At 59.1% G+C, this 22582-nt stretch overlaps 1 protein-coding gene across 1 annotated transcript in view; it reads left to right on the top strand.

Annotated features, from left to right (window-relative positions):
- Positions 1 to 22582, top strand: part of PLXND1 (plexin D1) — a 53725-nt gene that overhangs the window by 14718 nt on the left and 16425 nt on the right. Inside the window, exons 2-15 of the mRNA XM_007461565.1 lie at positions 5009 to 5185; positions 8081 to 8212; positions 8503 to 8603; positions 8692 to 8821; positions 10165 to 10342; positions 10500 to 10608; positions 11045 to 11147; positions 15711 to 15815; positions 18138 to 18227; positions 18440 to 18533; positions 19541 to 19695; positions 20509 to 20660; positions 21535 to 21634; positions 21726 to 21865. Coding sequence (XP_007461627.1) covers positions 5009 to 5185; positions 8081 to 8212; positions 8503 to 8603; positions 8692 to 8821; positions 10165 to 10342; positions 10500 to 10608; positions 11045 to 11147; positions 15711 to 15815; positions 18138 to 18227; positions 18440 to 18533; positions 19541 to 19695; positions 20509 to 20660; positions 21535 to 21634; positions 21726 to 21865 — 1766 coding nt within the window. The remainder of the gene's footprint in view (positions 1 to 5008; positions 5186 to 8080; positions 8213 to 8502; positions 8604 to 8691; positions 8822 to 10164; positions 10343 to 10499; positions 10609 to 11044; positions 11148 to 15710; positions 15816 to 18137; positions 18228 to 18439; positions 18534 to 19540; positions 19696 to 20508; positions 20661 to 21534; positions 21635 to 21725; positions 21866 to 22582) is intronic.

The following is a 22582-nucleotide window of genomic DNA, read 5'->3' as shown; positions in this document are numbered from 1 at the left end:
GGGCACCCCCCCAGCCCGGGGCACGACCCCGCACCCCCTGCATCGGCAGGCGGACTCTCAACCACTGCGCCACCAGGGAAGCCCCCAACATTGGTATTTTACTCTCAACTAAACTCCAGAGTTTCCTCCACGAATGTCCTTTTTCTTTTCCGGGATCCCACGTCACATTTAGTGCTTTGCGGTTGTAAAAGCTCTTTTTGGCTGCTGTGGAAGGGTGAGTGGGAGGGGGCTCAGTGCAGCCCCCAGCCCCGTGTGGTGAGCGGCAGCCTCCCTGCAGTCTGCTGCTTAATACCCCAAAGTGATTGGTGTGCTTTCAGCTCCTCAGCAGTGAAAGCTCACTTTCCCGGGATCGGGGTTCGGTAACAACCAAAAACTTGAGGCAGGAAAGTGCCCTCACTTCCCAAGCACAAAACCCCGACAGCTGGTGTAGTCTACACCTGGGGCGGAACCGCTGGTCTTGTAGTCTGCCACTGACGCCTCATCCTCCTCGGAGTGCCGCCTGCAGTGGGGCTGAGGTTTGGTGGGGTCTGCGGGCAGGAGGCGGGAGGCTGAGAAGCCAGGCTCTGTAAGCTCTTGCTCCAACTGGCTTCCCGGGGGGAGAAAGTCAACACAATTACAGTTGATAGTGAAATCAGTATGTCAGAGTTCTAGTGGGAGAGTGGGCAGAGCTGAGCTTTGGCCCCCAGAGGCAGCCAGTGGAGGAGGAGGAGGTGTCCTGCTCCTAGAAAAGAGCTGAGACCAGCAGCCGCCCGTTGCTCATCCCAGTTTAGGGAAGGATCAACTGAGGTTCTTAGAGGAACCAAAAGTAGCAGCCAGGTGCCGCCTGGCACTGAACACCTGGCTCCCCTGTGTTGTCACACACACAGTGACGTACAATTGACCCATACTTTTCCTTCCGTTCTCCAGCGCCCAGCATGGCAGTGCAGTGTTGCTCTCATTGTTTCTTGTTTTTTATATATATAAATTTAGTTAGTTAGTTAGTTTTGGCTGCATTGGGCCTTCGTTGCTGCGCATGGGCTTTCTCTAGCTGCGGCCAGCGGGGGCCGCTCTTCATTGTGGTGCGCGGGCTTCTTGTTGCGGTGGCTTCTCGCAGTGGAGCACAGGCTCTAGGCGCGTGGGCTTCAGTAGTTGTGGCACGCGGGCTCAGTAGTTGTGGTGCACGGGCTTAGTTGCTCCATGGCATGTGTGATCTTCCTGGACCAGGGCTCAAACCCGTGTCCCCTGCACTGGCAGGCAGATTCTTAATCACTGCACTACCAGGGAAGTCCCTCTCATTATTTCTGCTTGGAAAAGAAGCTGAATACAGTCATTCACACTTTAGTCAAAATTAGTCTCCTTTCTTTAGTAAACACTCACCCCAGAGCACAGTCTCCACCCTGGAGAAGCTCATGCATACGCTACCATGAGAAATGAAGGTGGTGACCAGCACAGTGCTGTCACAGAGGGCTGGAGAGGTTTTTTTGGAATTGCATCTTGAAAGCTGGCTGAAAACTTGCCACCTGGGCACGCCTGGCAAAGGGAACAGTGTGGGTCAAGAAGAGGGGAAGTAGAGGGCTCAGAGGTATGAGAAGGGCGTTGGCTACTAAGGGAACAACATCATGAAGGTTCAGGCGCCCCAGGAGGAAAGTGTGGCCACATTTGAGAAACTGCAGAGATTGATGTGCTCGGAGATGAGGGCGGGGCAGAGAGAGGAGTAAGACTCCAGTCCTGAGCAGCCGGCAGGAGCCAGATCACAGAGGCCTTGAATGCCAGGCTTGACCCTGAGGACGGCCAAAAGCCAGGGAGGGGCTCTCCAGTCTTGTGCTTGGGAAGGTGGCCCTTCTGGGTTGGAGGAGGCCACTGTGAGAGTCCAGCCCTCCCCCCTGCTCTCAGAGGAATTTGTGTTTTGAAAGACCAATGCCAAGTGAGACTGGAGGGAGGGCTGGTGCTGATGGAGGGATTTCAGGCCGTGTCACACAGTCAGGGCAAGCAGTATTTTGGGCCTTGGAGCTGACTGCCCCTGGAGACCGGGTTCGGCTGAGGGCACACTCGGGACGGCCGCCAGTTCCCCCGAGCCCACTTTCCCCCTTTCCCGGGCCACATCCCCCAACAGCAGAGGCCTTTCCCGCCTGCCCAATGGACGTGTGTCTGGCTTCCTTTTTCGAGTCAGTCGTAGCCTTGTGATTTCCCCTAGCGGCTGGGGAGCCAGCTTCCCCCTCAGAGCACAGATCACGCAGAGCAGCCAACGGGTTACTTCTCCTTTAAAATTTTTTTAAAATTTTATTTTTAGGATAAGAAAAAAAAAGTCAGAGGAAAGGCTTTTTAGAGAATTCCTCCAGTGCGGAATTAATGGCTGTGAGCGTCAGGGCGGGCAGGCGAGAGCTAGATTCCCAGCCATTCCCACCTCATCCTCTCTGCACCCCCGGCCCAGAAATCACCCTGATCTGGGCGCCTGGTCCAGCTGTTCCCAGGACCCCCGATTTTGGCTGGCTGGGGACCCCCCATCGCAGGGCCCAGGGCAGAAAATCGCAAAGTTGTCACCCAGGCCCTCCAGGTGTCCCCTTCCTGCCTTCCCACCCCTCCCACAGCTCAGGGAGGAAGCGCCTGTCCCCTGGGCAAGGGTTTACTATTTTAATTTTAGAACAACGTATTATTAAATGACACAAGTAATCCACAGATTTCAGTGAAGAAAAGTTAGACAACCCCTGGGAAAAGCATCCTCATGACAGGTCTTGGGCCCACGTGCCCACTCTTCTGCCTGCTCGCTGGTGGAGCCACCTCATCTCTTCCCTGCAGCCGCAGGATTGCGGGGGGTGGGACCAGGGCTGGGAGAGGCCTCTGAGGAGATGGGCCAGCAGCCTCCTTCCAGGGCTGGCCCCCAACTTGGGCACAGAGGTGAACACAGAGGATGGGTCAGGCAGGGTAGTCTGAAGCTGAAAGGTGAAGAGCCAGTGATAAGACAGTCTGGGCAGTGGCATTCCAGGCAGAGGGACTGGCACAGGCAAAGGCCCTGTGGCAGGACCCAGCTTGGACTGTTTGAGGGACAGAAATGAGGCCGGTGTGGCTGGAGTGGAGGCGTGAGGGCAAGGATGGGATGGGCTGGGCCCAGAAGATCCCAGGGGCTTGAAGGGAGGGTTTAGGATTCAAGGTTTATTCTCAGTATCGTGTAAACCATCCGAGGGTTTCAAGCAGAGGAGACCTTTGTACCTTTAAAGGGCTCACTTGGCAGCTGTGTTCAGAGGGAAATGTTGAGGGCAAGAGTTGGCCCAGAGAAGAGGGGCCTGGAAGAGCCTCCTCGGTGAGAGGATGGCTGCCTTAAGGTGGTCCCAGGTGGTCCAGGTTAGAAAGTTTTTGAGGTAGGCATGATTTGCCCCCAGATTCCACTTTATAATAATAATTTCAGTGACTGTCATATCTGAAACAGCGATAGTATCAGTTGACACTTCTGGAGCATTTACTGTGAGCCATGCTCCGTGCCAGCGCTTTACGATAAACCGTCTTATCCGAGTGCCTATGAGGGAGGTGATGGAGATGCACCCATTTTATAGTTGAGTAAACCGAGGCTCAGAGGAGTGAAGCGACTTGCTCAGGTCGCTCCTGGCCATCCTGTGGAAGGCCACCCGGTCATGAATTGTGGCCTAGGGCACTCCCCAGCCCCACCCCATCGCTGGACTCAGGGCTCAGCTGTTTATTTTCCCAAGAATGAAGGACCTGGTATTTATGGTTTGCTTTTGAAAACTAGTTGAGAGTTTGTACAAAACCCATGTGGGCACATCATCAGTGGCTTTGGCCTGCAAAAAGCCCAGAGAAGGGGGAAAAAAACCTCTCTCTAAAGCCGTGCCCTCAAGCCAGTTCTGCTGGCTGCTTCAGTCCTGGTGGCATGATATTGCAGCTGGTGACCTGGAGCAGGCCACATCCCCTCTGAGCCTCAGTTTCCCCGTCTGTGACATGGGACCTCAGAGGGCTGCCAGGATTCAGGGAGTTGATGCACAGACTCGGTACAGGGTCAGTTCCCAGTAAACGTGGCCTGTATCATGTTTACTGTCGTGACTGTTACTTTAATGTTTATGTGCCAGTTTTACCAAAAAGGCCCCATGACATCCTGGGACTTTTCTCAGCCAGATATCTTTCTTCGTAATCAGTGCAGATTTGTGGTGTCTCCCAGGGCTGGGGTGGCTCTCCTGGATGATGTGCTCAATCCTCGTGGACACTGAGGTTGTGTCCCCCAACCCCTACTCTTCTAAAACACCCTTGTGTCTGCATCCTTGTGGATTTGCACAGTTGTCTTCTGAAAGGCACTTGCTAGAGGCCTGTGTTGTACTTCTGTGGAGATTGCAGGAGAAACCTTTGAAAGAACCAACAAAACTCAGAGAAAGGTGGAAAAGGTGGGCGCAAGTCCAGGGAATGGCGGGGACTGGGCATGCCAGCGCGGTTTTCCCGCCCCTGTGAGGTGCAGCTGCTGTGGATGGCAGGATTGTGCATTTGGACACACCTGGCCTCGGTTTGCCCATCTGTAATGTGGGCAGATGAAGGGATGTGTGTTGGGAAAGGAGAGAGGGACCTCAGTTTGGGGAGCCCTCAACCTGGGTCTGGCGAGCTGCTGGGAATTTGGGAGGGGCTTGCTGGGGTCAGAGCAGGGGCCTGGGGGGAGGAGACCCCATGATTGCTGTGGAGACCTCGCCGGGGCAGGAGGGACACCTCTTGGGTGTCGGCAGGTAAGTTGGGGCAGAGGCTGGCCTCCCTGGGCCTTCTTGCCTTCCTCACATGACTCCTCCTGTGCAGCTCCTGCACACCCGGAACGTACCCATCTCCTTGGGGCAGCTCCGTGACTGAAGCCGAGGGCAGGGGTCGACCTGGGCCCAGAGACGGGGTCCTGCTTATGTTGGGGCCTGAGCCCAGCGCTGGGCATACAGAACAGGAGCAGGACTTTAAAAGCACTGATGCTGAGGCCGGAGACCACAGCCGGCTGTGTGCGCAGGGAGCCGGAGAAGGTTCCGGAGCCGAGGTCTGACATGCGTCTCTCTTCCAGCTGCAGCCGGAACAGCTGGACTGCGGGGCCGCCCACCTGCAGCCCCCCCTGTCCATCCTGCAGCCCCTGAAGGCCTCGCCCGTGTTCCGAGCCACGGGCCTCTCCTCCGTGGCTGTGGCCAGCGTGGGCAACTACACGGTGGTCTTCCTGGGCACAGTCAGTGGCCGGCTGCTGAAGGTACGGCTGGGCCTGGGGGGGTCGCCGGGGGGGTAGGGGGCAGGGCTTGGGGGGAGGGGCCCACGGGTTATAAGGCGGCGTCTTCCACGTCTGTGTCTTCCACTCTTACTCACAGCAGTAAGTGCCCGTCGTGCAGAGGAGGGAACCCTTCTCTCAGGGCTCCAGGACTGGGGTTTTGAAACCGGGTGGATCTGAGTTCAGGTCTCTGGGCTCTGCCACTTGCAGGCTGTTTGACCTTGGGCAGTGAACTTTCTCTCTCCTGGCTTCAGTTTCCCCATCTGTTAAGGGCTGCACTTTCGGCCTCTTGAGACTGTTGTAGGGCTTTCGAGGGGTGGGGGGGGAGGCCAGAGCCTGGCAAGCGGGGACTCGCCCTCCCGTTTCCTCCTCCACTCTGTTGGCCGCTCTCTGGTTTCTGGAGGTAATGATGCCCGGCCCTGAGTTGCCTGGAGCTGGGAAGGGGTGAGAGGAATCTGGTTTCCCCACTTAGGGGCCTCCAGGTGAGGGCGTGCATCTGCCCCCCAGGCACCTACCACACCCTGCCTGTGGGGAACATCAGCCACCTGGCATGCCTCCAACTGGCCCCAGGCCCTGGCCTAATTGATTCAGATCCGATAATCCAATTCCCTTAGTTCCCTAGGCAGATGCCCCAGGCTGGGGGTGAGCAGTGGGGGTCAGAGTCCCAGCGTGCCTGGCTCCGGACCCTAGCGCGCCCGCTGACACCTCTGGGGGAGATGCCAGGAGTGGGAGCAGGGAGGGGGCAGGGGTCCTCCTCAACCTTCAGAGCTTCCGTTGAGGGTCTGCAGACAGTGGGGCTTGTGTTTTGGGGTCAGGTACTCGGATGGGGATCCTCGCTCCTCCCCTCCCAGCTGTGTGACCTGGGGTGGTTACTTCTTACTCTGAGCCTCAGTTTCCCCATCTGTCCAGGAGTCTCCCCCACCTAATAAGCTGCAGTTATTAGGCACCACTGTCTACCCAGCCTCAACAGGCATGTCACGGGCATCATCTTGTTTAATTCTCACATCCCTTCAAGGGAGGCAGAGCCATGATCCCCATTTCACAGATGAGGATGCTGAGGCTCTGCGAGGGGAAACGACTGCCCCAAAGTCACACAGCGAGAGCCTGGGTTGAATTCAGGTCCAGTCAGCACAGAGCCACCCCACCCCTCAACCTGGACCTCTTCACCCTCCACCCTGCGCTGTGCTGGCTCATCTCCCGCCCACTTGCCCAGCTTGGGGCTTAGATCATAGCGCCCAGCCCAGGCCCCAGAGCACACTAGGTGCTCAATAGACTGTTTTTTGTTTTTTGGGGGTTTTTTTGGCTGCGTTGGGTCTTCATTGCTGTGCGCGGGCTTTCTGTAGTTGTGGCAAGCGGGGGCTACTCTTCGTTGCGGTGCGCGGGCTTCTCATTGCGGTGGCTTCTCCCGTTGCAGAGCACGGGCTCTAGAGCGCAGGCGCAGTAGTTGTGGCGCACAGGCTTAGTTGCTCCGCGGCCCGTGGGATCTTCCCGGACCAGGGCTCGAGCCTGTGTCCCCTGTGTTGGCAGGCGGATTCTTAACCACTGCGCCACCAGGGAAGTCCCATCAGTAGACTGTTGAAGGAGTGGAAACATGTCTGCTGGATGCCTGGGGGTGGGAATGGGGCCAAGCTGCCCGGGACAGACTCTGCCAAGAGGCCCCTTGGGACGAGGGATGTCGCAAGGGCAGGGACAGCCTGTGGGAACCTGGGGAGAGAGTAATTCCAACTGGGTGTGTGGAGGGCATCTGGGAAGCCCTCCTTTTTGTTGGAGACCTTGGGAGGACAAATCTTGGTCCAAGGGGGAGAGCAAAGTGTTCCAGAAGGGAGCACAGCATGGGAAAAGGCTCAGAGGCTGGGATGTTGAGTCGGGTTTAGTGGGTGGAGATGAGGCTGGTGGAGTAAGCTGAGATGGATCGTCAGGGCCTTGAATGCCAGAACAAGTTGATGCCATACACAGGAGGAGCCACTAAAGGTCTGGGAGCCCACCGAGGAGGGCTGGGTGGTAGGAGGCCCCAGGGAGGCATCTACACCCCTGACCCCAGCTCAGGGCTTGGCAGGACCTTGACAGGGCAGCATGTTGAGATCGTGAGACCAGCCGGAAGAGAGCAGTTTGATGGGTCTCTGATCGGCATTGTCAGTCCTCTGGGGGACACGCAGAGGGGCCCTCAGCCAGAGGCGCTTCCAGGCCCCAGCTAGCCCTGGTCCTTCTCCTGCCCGGACTTTGGACCCCACACCCCAGCCCCAGCCTTGGACTCTGGGGTCAGACAGGCCTAGGCTTGCATCGTGACCCTGAGGCATCTTCATTTTAGGACTCTTGCCAAGTCCCTTGGCTTCTCTGCGCCTCAGTTTCCTCATCTGTGGGATGGGCGTGAGAGGGGAGGGGTGAGACGGGTGGCTCTGCAGCTTCTCCCGGGCTTGGCCGTAGCAGCGCCTCGCCCACGTCTTCTTTAGCGCACTCCGTGGTCACGCAGGGCAGGTATCGTCATCAGCCCCATTAGCTCAGAGAGGGGAAGTGACTTGGACAACTTGTACTTTGTGCAGCTTGTAAATGTCAAGGCCAGGATTCAAACCCAAGTCCCTGCTCCTTGGTATGATGACCAGCAGCCTCCCAGAGAATGTTTTGTAAACTGTGAAGCCCGAACCTATTCACAGGGTTGGATGTGCCCGTGAAGGGCAGCGAGGGAGGCCCTGGTGGGGGCACAGCAGAGGCAAAAGCGTAGAGTGACCCGCTGCCAGTCCTGGAAGGGCCCAAGAGAGGGGCAGAGGCGGAGACTCCAAGCCCGGGTCAGCCCCTACCCCCAGGGCAGGTCCCCCGCATTCGGCCTTCCCCTGCCGGGGGTACCCTCGTGGCTCACCGTCCCGACGGCTCCCCCAACCCCAGGTCAATCTGAACGAGAGCATGCAGGTGGTGAGCAGGAAGGCGGTGACGGTGGCCTACGGGGAGCCTGTGCACCACGTCATGCAGTTTGACCCCACGGACCCCAGTTACCTCTATCTGATGACGTCCCACCAGGTAAGGCCTGAGCCTCAGTCTGACGAGGTCCCAGGACGAGCCGAGCTCTCTTGCTTGCCTTGCCTGTGCGCGTGCTGCTGCTGCTGGGGGCACCTTCTCCCTTACCCCCGGCTTGCTCGTCCTCCCCTCCCAGCGCAGGCATCACCTCTGCAGGGCAGCCTTGTTCCCTGTGTTTCCCCCATTATAGCATCGAGCCTCAGTTTTCCCAGCCTCTCACGGCCCTTGCCGTGCTGACTCCCCTGGTAGGGGCCGGCAGCCCCTCTGATCTGGGCCCCTGCCTCTGCCTCTAGATGGCCAGGGTGAAAGTCGCCGCGTGTGCTGTGCACACCACCTGCGGGGACTGCGTGGGTGCGGCCGACGCCTACTGCGGCTGGTGTGCCCTGGAGACGAGGTGAGACCTCTGGGACGGGGGCTGGGCCAGGGAGGCCGTCGGGGCGGGGGAGCCACCCTGCGTCCTGACCTGTGCCGTGCCGCCCCAGGTGCACCCTGCAGCAGGACTGCGCCAACTCCAGCCAGCCGCGTTTCTGGACCAGTGCCAGCGAGGGCCCCGGCCGCTGTCCCGCCATGACCGTCCTGCCGGCTGAGATCGATGTGCACCAAGAGTACCCGGTGAGTCTCTGGGGAGCCAGGACCCAGCTCTGGGGTCAGAAGTATGGGTGGAGAGCAGCCCTTCACCTGGCACCCAAACCCTGAGAGGTGGAGACTCCTGCGCATAGCACCCCAGGGACCTGGAGGCAGATGACGAGAACAATAACGACCAGATGGTCTTAACATCCCCATTTCACAGGCGAGGAAACTGAGGCCAGAGCGGTGAAGTGACCTGTTCAAGGTCATACAGCGAGGGAGTGGCAAAGCTGGGATTTGAATTCAAGTGGGTGGGCTCCAGAGTCCCAGAAGAGGGGGGACAAATTGGAAGATGAAAGGAGAGCCAGCACCCCCCATCTCACATCCTGCCTTTTTCTGGCCCCAGTACGGGGTCGGGGGAAGCCACCAAGTGCCAGACTGCTGTTTCTCGAGCTGGGAAACAGATGAAGCTGCAGCATGGGGGCAAGTAGCTACGCCCTCACCCGTGTCCAGGAGGGCCTAGAGCTGCCGCAGCCTCCTGCTTACCTGTAGCAGCAGCCTCTGGGCAGGGGTGTTCCAGGCCCTGGCAGGGGCTGAGGGACAGACAGGCTTGGGTCCCACCCAGCCCTGCCCTCAGTGACTTCTCTGAGGCTGGCATCTTCCTCTGTCACCTGGGGGAGATGATGGCTCTGATGGCCCAGACAGGCCCTGGGGCTCCTGGGCGCCCTCCTCCCCATCGTTACATGTCACAGTCCTGCACACACGTCATCTGGTCAAGCAAACTGGCTCTGTGCCACGCGCAGGCCTAGACTTGAGGACACAGCGGTGAACAAGATAGACAAACGCCTGGCCCTTGAGGGGTTGACATGCTCATAAGGGAGAGAGGCGAAGCAAGATAAAATGCCAAGGTGGTGATAAGTACTACAGAGAAAAAGAAAGCAGAGCAGAGAACGGGGTGCAGAGCGAGTAGGTTGAGGGGCAGCGTTGACATTTTAGACCAGGTCGAGGTGGGGGGCTCACTGCAAAGGCGACATCTGAGCAGAGGTAGGAAGGCAAGGTGAGTATCTGGGCAGAGGGAACCGCCAGTGCAAAGGCCCTGAGGTGGGACCAAGACTCATGATTTGAGAGCGTGTCAGAGGATGGCGTCTGAGGTCACGGGGGCCACATCATGCAGCGCCTCTGGCTACTGTAAGATGGTCAGTTTCATTTTGCAAATGGAGAAACTGAGGCCCATGTAGGCTGCAGCCCTCTGGCGTGGAGTCCTGACCACCCACCACCTCTTCTCCCGGGGTTACAGGGCAGGGGTGGGGCGGTGCAGGGAGTGGCCTTCCTCCCCCCCCACCCCCACCCCGTTCCCCACCCCCCCAGCTAAGGGCCCTGGCCTCCAGGGTATGATACTGCAGATCTCAGGGAGCCTGCCCAGCCTCAGCGGCATGGAGATGGCCTGTGACTATGGAAACGACATCCACACTGTGGCTCGGGTTCCGGGCCCTGCCTTTGGCCACCAGATCGCCTACTGCAACCTCCTGCCGAGGAACCGGTTCCCGCCCTTCCCACCCCACCAAGGTAAGCCCTTCACTGCCTGGGCTGTGGGGACAGCCAGATGGGGGCTCTCAGGTGGTGGAATCTCAGGCATGGGGGTCCTGATATCACAGCCTCTGACGTCGGTGGAGACCCCCTGCTCCCTTGTTCTTCTCTCCCTGGACCCCTTGCTCTGTTCCAGACCACGTGACCGTCGAGATGGCGGTGAGGGTCAACGGGCAGAACATCGTCAGGGCCAGTTTCACCATCTACGACTGCGGCCGTGTTGGGCAGGTGTATCCCCACACAGCGTGAGTCGCGCGGGGCCTGCTTCCAGGTGGCGGGAGGAGGTTCTGCTCCTGGGGAAGCCCGGGGAAGAGAAGTGATGGTGTCCCAGAGGCAGACAGGACTCTTGGTTGTTCACTCGCCAGCGCGTTTGTGCAACAAACTGGCATCTTTGCCCGGCAAAGATGGCACAGTGCCCGGCGTCTTTGAGCACCCAGGCTGGTAGAGGCCGAGAGAAATGCTTTGATTACACTTAACTTAGTGTCGTAAAGGCCCTGCTTACCTATTTCCTCCGTGCATACCTCTTGCAGCAGGAAGCTCACTAACAGAGTGCCCAGCCCCTCTCGGCAGCTCTGATATTGAGAAAGACCTTCCCCTGTACTGGGATCTGCATCCCTGGGTCCCGGTTCCTGGGCACCGGGGTTGGGAGCCGGGTAGCTGAGGGCCCCCCTTGTCTTCCAGCTGCACCAGCTGCCTATCGGCACAATGGCCCTGTTTCTGGTGCACCCAGCAGCACTCCTGTGTTTCCAACCAGTCTCGGTGTGAGGCCTCACCAAATCCCACGGTAAGCCAGGCCCAAGGGGTGCCCTCTGCCTCCAGTGTTCGGTTTTTTCCCATTTAGTATGTTGAGAACATTTCCGTATCATTAAATGTTCTTCCTTCGCTCCAGATTTAACAGCTGTGCCGGGCTCATCACATCACAGTGCATTTAACCAACCCCCTCTTGTCGGGCACGCTGATCCTTCCTGTTTCTTTTTGGCGTTCTGATACGTCCAGGGCCCTGTGCACGGCCTTGATTATTCCCTGGAGACCAGTTCTTCAAAATGGCATTTTGGGGTGAAAGCCTCGCCATGTTTTTCACTTTTAGCTCAGCTGACCCCCAGAAAAGGCTGAGCCAGTTTACGCTTCCAGCTGTAGGAGGAGGCCCCCTTCTGCACTTGGTGCTCGTTTTCAATTTTACCTTCAACATTTTCAGCAACCCTAGAGAGTACCAGTCCCCAGAGCAATTGAAGCCCCAGCCTCTTGGCTCTGGGCTCAGAGAACCTCGTCAGGAATCCCCAAAGCCTTGTCTGCCCATGGCAGGTGCCAACGAGTAATGCTGAGGAGGGACTTCATGGCCTGAGCCTGGAATCCTGTGGTCTCAGCCCCTCCTGCCTGAGCCTCAGAACTGCTTTGAGGAAGAGGTGTGCCACAGCAGCAATGCTTAACTCAAAGCAGTGATGCAGTAAAGTGGGGTTTCCAGTGCTGGGAGAGAGGCCTGGTAGAGGCTGTGTGGCCAAATCCCAGGGGAGGCTCCGAGCCTCTGCAGTGGGCGCTGGGACTCCAGTCCAGGCCAGCCAGGACTCCTGCTCTTGTTTGGGGGCAACATCTCCTTCCGGCCCCAGCCCTGGCCTGTGTATACAGTAGGGACTTGATGAATGTCACTGTGAAGCATTCATGCCGGCAATCTGCCTCCTGTGCTCTACCCTAGGATACTGGGGCGAGGAGGACCCAGCCTCAACACTCTTCATTTATTGAGCGTGTGTTGTATGCCTGGGTGTGTCCTAGGCACTGGGAAGGCACCAGGTTAGACACAGTTCTGCCCTCCCCGTCGTGAACCCAGAGCCTGAGGTGTGAGTTGTAGCTGTGTGATCCCGGGCAAGCTGCCAGACCTCTCTGTGCCTATTTCCCCGTCTGTAAAATGGAGCCAATTTCAAAGGCTGGGGCGGGCATCTGGAGTTACACCTGTCTGTAAGGTACCAACTTCATACTTGACACACAGTAGGTGGCCACTCTGCTGGGTGGATCAGGGAGGACTTCTCTGGGAGGGGAACCTTCTGCCGGGTTCCAACAGATGCATAGGAGCTCAGCAGCCTGGAGGTGTATCTGTGGCAGTGCCCCCGTGAACCACTCTCTCCCAGGTCTGCAGCTCTTCAGGTCATGGTTGAGAGGGGTGCAGAGAGGGCCTGTCTTAGAGGATTATGGCAATCCAGTGGGAAAAGAGGCAGCTCCCACGCTGGGCCTGCAGGAGCTTCTGAACCGATGCTTAATTTGGCGTTTAATTAAGTGCCAGTTAGCCGTGGAGGCGCCATGCCCCTGATCGGGTGGCAGGCAGCGGGGTCTGCCCGTCCTCCTGGACCCCTCAGGAGCTGGGAGCAGGCGGTAGGGCTTGGGCCAAGCCAGAGAGGTGTCTCTGGGAAGGCAGGTGCTAGGGGCTGAGTCCTCTCTCACTTCCCGTTCCTTCGTGGGCCCCAGAGGAAGGAAACCGGGGAGTGCAGGATGCCAGGAGGAGGGCTCCAGCTTTTCCCCCCAGCGGGGGGAGCATAAGGAAGGCGCTGCATCCTCCACTTTCAGGTGTCCAGGGAGGGCGTGGCCACCCCAAGGCGGTATGACTTTCAGCCTTAGAAGCAAGGAGGGTTTGGGCAGATGGAAGGGCAGGGTCTCTTGGTGGGGAGCCTGGGTAGACGCCTCCATGAAGGTGGTTAGGAGCCGGTGGAGAGGGTAGTTTGGTGGGAATTCGGGGGAAGTTTACAGGGGCTGGGAGCGGTGCAGAAGGGTAGGGGAGGAACAGGTCAGGTGGGTTCAGGGTCCCAGGGCCACCCAGTGCTCCGCTGGATTGGGACCCCAGCTCTCAACTCTTGAACGTAGAAAGACCCTGGGGGAGTCTGTGAAGTCCAGTGTGGAGACAGGTGAGGCCCCCTGTGAACTGGCACACACTGGGCTCACATCTGGGCTTTCTGTGGCTCCTGGCATTGCCGCCCTGGCATCTGTTCCCCCAATTCCTGGTCTCCCGCCTTCTCGGCTCTGCCCAGAGTTCGTTCGGTCAGTCGGCCGTGGTTTCCTGAGCCTGCAGCTACACTCTGGCAAAGGGGAGAAGCTGCTTAGCATCTTTCTGAGGCATTGACGACTCTGCTTGGGTTGGGACCGGGAGGCCCCAGTCCTTTGCGAGCAGGGAAGCCCTAGCTCAAACTGGCGTCAGTCCCAACAGAATCATGTGGCTTGTGTGTGAATACAGATTCTGAGGGGCGGCGTCCCCTTCAGGCACAGCTGGATCCAGGGGCTCCAACAGTGTCAGCAGGGCCTCCCCACCCCTCTGAGTGGCCTCCACTCTCAGGCAGGCCCTCCCCTCTTGGCAGCAAGATGGCCTCAGCAGCCCCGGGCAGGCTCCTGATCCCCAGCAGCCCCAGGAGACTTTCTCGTTGCTTCTGCGGAAGTTCCAGGGGAACTGGGTCACGTTCACTCCCCATACCAATTGCTGAGTCCAGGACGGGCCTGGGTACCCGCCCATCCCTGGGGCTAGGGAGTAGGGTCAGCCCTCCTGAACCACAGGCCTGGGGGTTGGGGAGATTCCCCTATGGCCAAGGCAGACTTGGAGGCAGATGGTGGGGGGCTGGAGGCCGGCAGCACATGTACCAGCTGTCCCCAAGGAGGATTAGCCAACCCTGGGGGAGGTGCTGAAAGAGGGCAAAGATGCGCCCGCACTGAGCCTTGCTCCCACTCTGTAGAATGGGTACAAGCATCCAGGTGGCCGTGGCTCATAAGGGTCAAGGGGGGTAGGGGCCCTCAGGGATGATCCCATGTCACTTCCTCTTGAGGAAGCTCCGCCTTCCCCAGCCCTCACCCCTCCAGCCTCCGCTGTTGGCCACCTACCCTCAGGTGGGGGGCAGCTGGGAGGACAGAGCCGCAGGGCCCCCAGCCATCTGTGAGGCAGGCTGGCAGCGGCTGTGAGACCCGATTAGAAACATGTGGCTTCCGTTCCCGGAAACTCCGGGGGGGGGTTACACATGGATGGCACAGGACAGCAGCTCAGAGAGGGATAGACTTGTGGGTCACACAGCGAGTGGACACCAGCTGCTACCTCCCAGCCCCACCGCGTGGTTCGCTGAGGCCCCACCTGGGCCCAGCCATGCTGCCTCTTTGGCCAAGGCCCCTGTGGTCGGCTCCCAGGGAAACTCACCAGCCTGGGCGAGGTTTCTGGCCTGGAGGTCAGCAAACATCCTGGACAACTAGAGCCTGCTGTGCTTGGGCAAACCACTTGGTTTCTCTGTGCCTCAATATTCTAGTCTGTAAAATGGGTGTAATGGTGGTACCTACCTCCTAGGGCTGTTGGGAGAAGGATTTGTTGAATTAATACTGTGCAGAGTGCTCAGAAGCATCCAGGTGCACAGGGAGGGCTGTGCCAGCTGGCCGCTACTGCTGTCACTATGACCATGGTCAATGATAGTAAATATGGCACTGGCATCCCTCGAGCTCTTGTTTTTATGCTGGGCCCCTGAGGGTCCCCTGAAGGAGCTCCCTGTCTAATTAACAGTAAGGAGTCAAGACCCCTGATCCCTGGCCCTCAGTTTCAGGCCTCAGTCTCTGGCCCGAGAGTCAGACAGATGGGAATTCAAAGAGCAGCTCTGCCCTCTGCCCTCAGGTAGCGCCCCTCCTCTCTGAACCTCAGGTTCATACCTCCCTCCCCCCTCCCTAACTTCCTTCCTTTTTTGAAGCCGCCTCTGTGGCTCCGCGGAATGCGGATGTCCAGGCCCTCCACAGGACTTGCCGGGCGCTGGCACCTCCACCCAGAGGCCTGTGACTCGCCCGGGCAATGCGGAGGGGTCTGGAGCCTGGCGGCACCAGGGTGCTCACAGCCTGTTTCCCGTGGGCTGTTCAGAAGGCTGGGGTTTCTCTTTTCTGAATCGTTTATCGTGAGTTACTCTCTGGAAACCAGAACTCCAGAGCTGGGTGGAGTCTCAGAAAGTGGTAGAGCCCCTCATTTTACAGCTGGGAAAGGTGAGGCCCAGAGACCGAGAGGTTTCCTCTGGGAGGCACGCGGTGGAGCGGCCATGGGGACCCAGTTCCACTGGGCAGGGTACTGCATCTTTCTGTGCCTCAGTTTCCTCGTCGGCGAAATGGGGCCAATGCATTCTCCTGCTCGTAGGCCTTGCCGTGAGGGTCAAGTGAGATGGTATGTGGGAGGCAGTGGGCACGCGGCCCTCAGTGTGTGTGGCTGCTACGTTTTGTTAGTAGTGTTTCCTCACTTCCCCAGGCTGCCTGGTGCCTCCCCGGGGAGACGGGGCTGTGCAGGTTGGCTGGGGTGGCCGTGAACCCCGTCTTTTCCGAAATGCCCCATTGCCAGCCCCACCTCCTTGGGTTTTGACTGCAGAGCCCTCAGGACTGCCCGCAGACCCTGCCCTCAGCCCTGGCTCCCATGCCCACGGGCAGCTCCCAGAGCATTCCGGTGCATCTGGCCAACGCTGCCTTCTTCCAGGTAAGTGAAGGCTGGGCGGGGGTGGGGCGGAGGGCTGGCAGAGTGCCGTCCCGGGGTGGGGGACTCTGCTCTGGGCCCACCACCCATGCTTTGGTTTCCTTCCTCTGAGTTTCCAGGCTATGTTTGAGAAAGCCCCGCTCTGGTTGCACGGAGCTGGGGAAACAGGAAAGTGGGCGGGGAGGGCCAGGCCACGGGGACAGCAGGCCGCCCCCAGTGCCCGCAGGAAAGCCTGGCCAGGACCCCCAGACCCTTCTACCCTCTAAAGCTCCCCTGACGGATCCAGGCCCAGCCCCCGCCCAGTGCCGCAGCCCATGGGTGACGCTGTCCATACTGTGCCCGCCCTGCCCTAGCCCCCAGGCTGAGTTGTGACCCTGGATACCTCCCCAGTTCGTGGCTGACATGTCTTCCCTGGAGAATGGCCAGAGAACCTCTTTGCCGCCTGACTCCCCATTGTCCAGGTGGGGTAAATGAGGCCTAGGAAGGGGACGCAGGTGCCTCCAGGTCACACGATGTAGGGCTGCACTTGCACGCCAGCCCTGGACTCCTTGTTCAGTGCTCTTCCCTACAGCCAGTCTTCCCCTCCCCCTGCCCATCTGGGCTGCGGGAAGGGACACAGCCCCTTTCTGGGTCCCTCCTGGAGGAGCGTCCTGGGTGGGAAGTGTTGATGAGTCCTGGAAGCATGCCAGCCACCCCCTCCCCAGCTTCTGCGGACTTGCCATCTGTCGCTTCCATGGGGGAGCCGAGGCCCATGACGCCTGTCACACGTGGGGGCCACATGCCGGGCATCTGGGATGCGTCAGGCAGCCTCGTGGCAGGGGCTGCAGCTCAGTGAGGGGCAGGGCGGCCCTGCCCTGGGCCCTCAAGCTCTTCCCTGCAATGGTTGGGAAGAGCCTCCAGGGGCAGCAAGGGGCCTGGACCCATGTGGAGGGCTGTGCCGCTCGCCTGCGGCCCTGAGCCCAGGGACTCGGATGACAGACCCACCTCCCAGGTCAGCGTGGCAGGGACACATGAGCTCTCAGCCCTATCAACAGCCACTTTCCTGTGTTAGTTTCAGAACGAAGCGGGTAGGGGGCAGGGCAGGGGAGTTGCTGACCTGCTATCTCCTCAGGGTGTCACATCTGCCAGCGACAGGGACGTAAACAGGAAGTCCTGCCACGCACGCGGCTGGCCTGACACACTCAAAACCCGGGTTTGTTCATTCAGCAAATATTTACTGATGCTATTCCCGGAGGCCTCTGCTGGGCTGAGGGCAAGACGGGATTGGGGAATTGGCCTTGTTGTAGTCTTTCAGCAAGCACTTATTGAGCACCTCTTGCATACTAATAACTGCCAGCATATATTAGGCACCCACAGTGTGCAACCCACTAAAGATAACATGATCTCCAGTTTTCCTAGAATCCTGCAGAGTAGAGCAGCCTCTTTCTGTTGCAGAGTTTAGAAACCCGAGGCCCAGAGAGGAGGAGCCACTTGCACAGGGTCACACATCTAGGAGGTAGCAGAGGTGGGATTCGAACCTGGATGGGCCTGTGTAAGGTAGAACCTGAGCTATTTCAGCTGCCATCTGCTGCCCTTGGAGGTGCCAGAGGGGCTGAGACCCAGCCCCAACCCTCCCCAGTGGGTTGGGGGGACAGGTGTAGACAGCCTGCACAGGGGATAAGGGTGGTCCTTGGCATACAGGGTCGGGGACAGGCTTTAGGAGCTTAATGGAGCCCCTGGCGCACACCCAAATGTTCATTGCTGAATGGATGAATGATCAAGTGAGGGGTGCCCCTGTGATTTGAGGGGGGAGTCTGGGAAGGCTTTGGAACATGGGACATTTGAGCTGGATTTTGAAGGATGTGTTGAGTTTTGCTGGCTCGAAGAATGGGCTTGGGCAAAGGCTGAGGGCAGGGCAGCCTGTGTGCTATGTCGACATGTGTCCTGTGGCTGGTCCCAGGCCTTGTGGGGCAGAGGTGGGGGGGTGTTGACGTTAAAGGACAGGTGGAGTCTCACTGGGATGAACCTTGTATGTCGGTCACGCTGAAGTCAGGGCCTTACCCGCGGAGTGAAAGGCCCCGGGTTTAGGCCATTGGGAGATGTTGGTGAGACTTCTGGTGGCATGGAGAGAGCACAAGGCCAAGGTTCCAGGTGTTTATGTACCCCCTGCCTCCATCAAACATTGGACATGGAGGCCCGGAAGGACATCCTGGAGGAGGTGCAGCCCAGGCAAAGGCCTGATAGTAGGACCACGCCCACTCTTCAGGACAGCAGTGTCTGATGTCCTGATGGAGGTGCAGGGCAGTGGGTGCTGACCTGACTCTCCCCAACCCCCCTCTCCCACAGGGTGCAGCGCTTGAATGTAGCTTTGGTCAAGAAGAGATCTTTGAGGCTGTGTGGGTGAATGAATCAGCTGTATGCTGCAGCCAAGTGGTGGTGAGGGGTGTGGCTGTAAGGGCGGGGGTCGGGGGCAGAGGGGAAGGGGAGGCCTGTGCAAGTCCAGATCCTACACTTCTTCCTTTCTACCTCCTCTTTTTGGACCCCCTGCCCCCAGTAGCCCTGCCCTCATCTGTCTCCCTGACACCCCTCCCCCAGCAAAGACCCAGACACCATTCACACCTCTCATGGTTTTTCCTGTCCTTTTGCAGCTGCACACAACCCAGAAGAGCCAGGTGTTTCCACTCAGCCTCCAACTAAAGGGGCGGCCGGCCCGATTCCTGGACAGCCCTGACCACATGACAGGTGAGAGCGCCTTACACGGCCTCAGGGGACTCAGCCTCGCGGTGGGTGGGACGCAGCCTTGGGGGACTCATTCCCGCGCGCGCCGGTGTTCCCTAACACACACACACACACACACACACACACACACACACTCTCTCTCTCTCTCTCTCTCTCTCTCTCTCTCTCTCTCTCTCAGATCCCAGCCCTGCCTCTCTGTGCCTGGTCAGTTACTCAGCGCTTGATTACTGAGCAGCTCCTCTGGGCGGGCCCCACGCCCTCGGGGCATCTCCAGGCCAGTGGCTGTGCAGCCCCGGGTACTTCCTTACCCTTCCCTTTCTGAGCCTCTCTGTCCTCATATGAAGCAAGGGCAGAGGCCCTTTCACAGAGGGTGTGGTGAGGATTTGCTGAGTTGGTGCACACAAAGCCTTGCAAGGGTGTCTGGGACACACTCTGTGCCCCCATATGGTGGTTGGTGTCCTTGCTCTTATTATATGTACTGAATCAACTCTCTAAGGGCCTGTCTGTTCATGGGGAGTTTCAGACTTCTCGGTGGACATGGGCACCCCCCACATCCATACTATGAAGGTCCCAGACAGAAGCCCCAGAACCAGCCTGCACATCCTGAGGCCCTGGAGAACTGGCCCTGCACTCCTCCTTGTGCCAGTCTGAGGGTCTGGTCTGAGGCTCACAGAACCCGCATTGCTCAGTGGTTCCCTAGCATCCTGGAGCTCCGTGGGCTCAGGAGACCCACTTGGGCCTGGGTATGAATCCAGCTCTGCTACTCACAGGCTGTGTGACCTTGGGCAAGTCACTCTACCTCTCTGAGCCTCATCTCTTATCTGTCAAATGGAGCTAATAAACAGCTCCCACTGGATAGATTCACAGTGAGGATGAGTGTTAATGAGGTTGTGGCTGCCCTGTGCTTAGCACAGCCCCCAGGGGGTTTGGAGAAGACTAAGAACTTCATGGGGTCCTGATCCTAAGAACCAGGACCCTGCTGACCTGTGTTGCCTCCGTGTCTCCCGCAGTGGAGGTCTATAACTGCGCCATGGGCAGCCCCGACTGTTCCCAGTGCCTGGGCCGGGAGGACCTGGGCCACCTGTGTGTGTGGAGTGACGGCTGTCGCCTGCGGGGGACCCTGCAGCCCCTGCCTGACACCTGCCCCGCCCCCGAGATCCGAGCGGTAAGCACCCCGCCCCCACCTCCCCCCTCGGAAGCCCGTTGCACGCGCATGCCTGAATGTGCACACGTACAGCACCCCACGTGGGCTCAGGGACCCGCAGCACACGTGCATGCACACACCCAGGCCCATGCACACTGTATTACCCCCTGAGCGCCTGCTGGGTGCCGGGCCCTGCCCGGTGCTAGAGACACAGCAGGGAACGAAACAAGTACCTACCTTCTCAGAGCTAATGTTTTAGTTGGGGTTAGGGGACAGTAATGAGAAAGGAAATAATTTACGTAGACAAGGTGGTAAGTGCTACCGCAGGGCAGGGCGGCGGCATTGGGAGTCTGGGGTGGAAGAGATGCTGGGGCTGACGGTCTCTAAATTTTATAGCGAGGTCAGGGAAACCTTGCTGATAAGGTGAAAATGGGGGCTGCCAGTAACTCCGAAGCCTCAGTTTTAATTAAGAAAAAAATCTCAGGGAAGGAGTCGGTTTGGCTTAGCCTGGGTCAGGTGCCCATCCCAGGCCCAGTCAGCTCTGGTTGGGATGTAGGGTCATGTGGTCAGACATGGCCACTGGGAGTGGACCTTGGTGTCCCCAGGAGACGCCCCTCAAATAGCAGTGACTCTGTCCCTATGCACTGGTGTCCCCAGACCCAAGCCGGCTCAGTATCACAACTGGCAGCCCCAGTGACCTGCCAAGTGGTTGGTGGTGCCAGCGCTCTCAGAGCCTCCCCTAAGTGATGGGTCTGCCTGGCCCTGCCTCCCTGGGAGCCTGCCAGCATCGCAGCCTCTGAACCCCATTCACCCCTTTCTCTGGTCGCCTGGCAGATTGAGCCCCTGAGTGGCCCCTTGGATGGCGGGACCCTGCTGACCATCCGCGGCAGGAACCTGGGCCGGCGGCTCAGTGACGTGGTCCGTGGAGTGTGGATTGGCAGCGTGGCCTGTGAGCCGCTGGCCGACAGATACACGGTGTCAGAGGAGTGAGTAGAGGGCAGTTCCCTGGGGCCATTCTGAGTGACCTGCAGGCCCCACCCCCGCCCCCGGAAGTGCCAACTGCATCTCTGCCCTCCCCTCTCCCTTTTCTTCTCCCCGCTCCCCCCTCTGCCATCCCACTCTCCTCGGCACCCTTCTGCTCCCCAGAAGCCACTCACTCCTGGGTCTCCCGGACTTTGCTCAGGCCATTCCCACCATGCGTCCTGCCCTTTCCTGCTCGGGACACCACTCAGGCGCCTGCTCCCCTGGGAAGCCCTCCCGTGTTCCCCTAGACCAGCCCTACCTCCACGGAATCCTTGCTCCAATGAAAAAAATTGCCGTTAAGAAAGTGTGGGAGCCGCTGGTGTGGCACAGAGGTCTGGGCCTGCAGCTGTGGAGCCTGGCCCGGAGGGCAGGGAATGAGCTGGGTTTCCTTTCCGAAGGCTGTAAGTCAGGCTTGCAGATAAGGCCATCAGTCTACCAGCCCAGCAAATGTTCTCATGGTTGGAGAACTTTCAGGTATTCCCAAAGACCATCTTATCCAATCTCCTTGTGTTATAGCTGCAGAACTGTCGTAAACTCAGGTCAGGGGTGGTCCCGGGGAAGAGCTTGGCACCAGGGTGACACCTGGGGGACTCAGTGGCTGTTTTCCAGCTGATGGGGAATTGTCTCAGTATTTTGACATGGGTAATGCCGTTGGGTGTCCTGGCCAAATGCCAGCGCCAGGTGTGAGTGGGAGGGTGGGTGGCTGAGTGCAAGGATGGGGCGCTCACACACCCTGGGGGTGGAGCAGGGGCCGTTGCTTGAGGGAGAAACCAGATGGCACCTGCCTGGGCCCCCAGGATCCGCTGGCTGCTCCTTGACCAGAGTTGCCTCCCCCAGGATCGTGTGTGCCACGGGGCCAGCCCTGGGGGCGTTCTCGGACGTGGTGACGGTGAACGCCTCCAAGGAGGGCAGGTCACGGGAGCGCTTCTCCTACGTGGTAAGGGAGGCTGCAGCCTACGCCCCTGCCCACCCTGCCAGGCTCACCCCGGGCTGGCCTGAGGCCTGACCGCCTTCCTTCCTCCCCACAGCTGCCCCTGGTTTACTCCCTGGAGCCTGCCGTGGGCCCCAAGGCAGGGGGCACCAGGATCACCATCCACGGCAGCGACCTCCATGTGGGCTCCGAGCTCCAGGTCCTGGTGAATGACACGGAGCCCTGCATGGAGCTGGTGTAAGCCCCTAGGCCGGGGGGCTGGAGGGCTGGGGGTGATGTCCTCGCGCCAGGCATCACCAGGGACTTCACTGGCTGTGTCCCCTTGGCCAAGCCCCTTCCTCTTTCTGAGCCTTAATTTTCTCAGCCAGTAAGAACAGTACCAGTGACTTGTGGGAAGTGCTGTGCCCAGCAGACAGTAGGAACTTCATAAGTGACCTCAGCCTGCAGTGAAAATGGTGATGATTGTACATACTCTGAGAGCCGCCGCTGGCCCAGGGGTGTGGCCGGTGGCAGGGTTGTGGTCCAGAAGCTCTTGGTGGAATACTTGTCTTTATTGTGCACTTAATGTGTACCAGGTGCCATTGATAGGCATTGCTGTGGATACCAAGATGAGCCCAAAAGTCTCAGCCCTCAGGGCACAGCAGACACTCTCACAGGAGCTAGGAACATCCAGGGGGGTCAGGATTGGGAGAAGTCAGAGCTTTCAGGGCTGTGGGCGCAGGGCCCTCACCGGGGCGGGAGCCAGGAAAGGGTTTCTGGGAAGGCTTCTTGGAGGAGGTGGGATGGGGCAGGTCAGAGAAGAGAAGGCAGGGCATCCAAGGCGGGCAGACAGCCCAAGCAAAGGTGCGGCGGTAGCAATGTGGAAAAAAGATTTCTGTATGAGGTGGGGGCCAGGCCACGTGCCCCAGGTGACGGGGCGTTGGTCGCTGGGGAGTGACGGAGGCGGGTTCCTGC

Source organism: Lipotes vexillifer, unplaced genomic scaffold (assembly GCF_000442215.2).
Source record: "Lipotes vexillifer unplaced genomic scaffold, Lipotes_vexillifer_v1.1 scaffold889, whole genome shotgun sequence".
Classification (NCBI taxonomy): Eukaryota; Metazoa; Chordata; class Mammalia; order Artiodactyla; family Lipotidae; genus Lipotes; species Lipotes vexillifer.
Note: the sequence above shows the minus strand (reverse complement) of the source record. Positions and strands in the feature narration are given on the sequence as shown.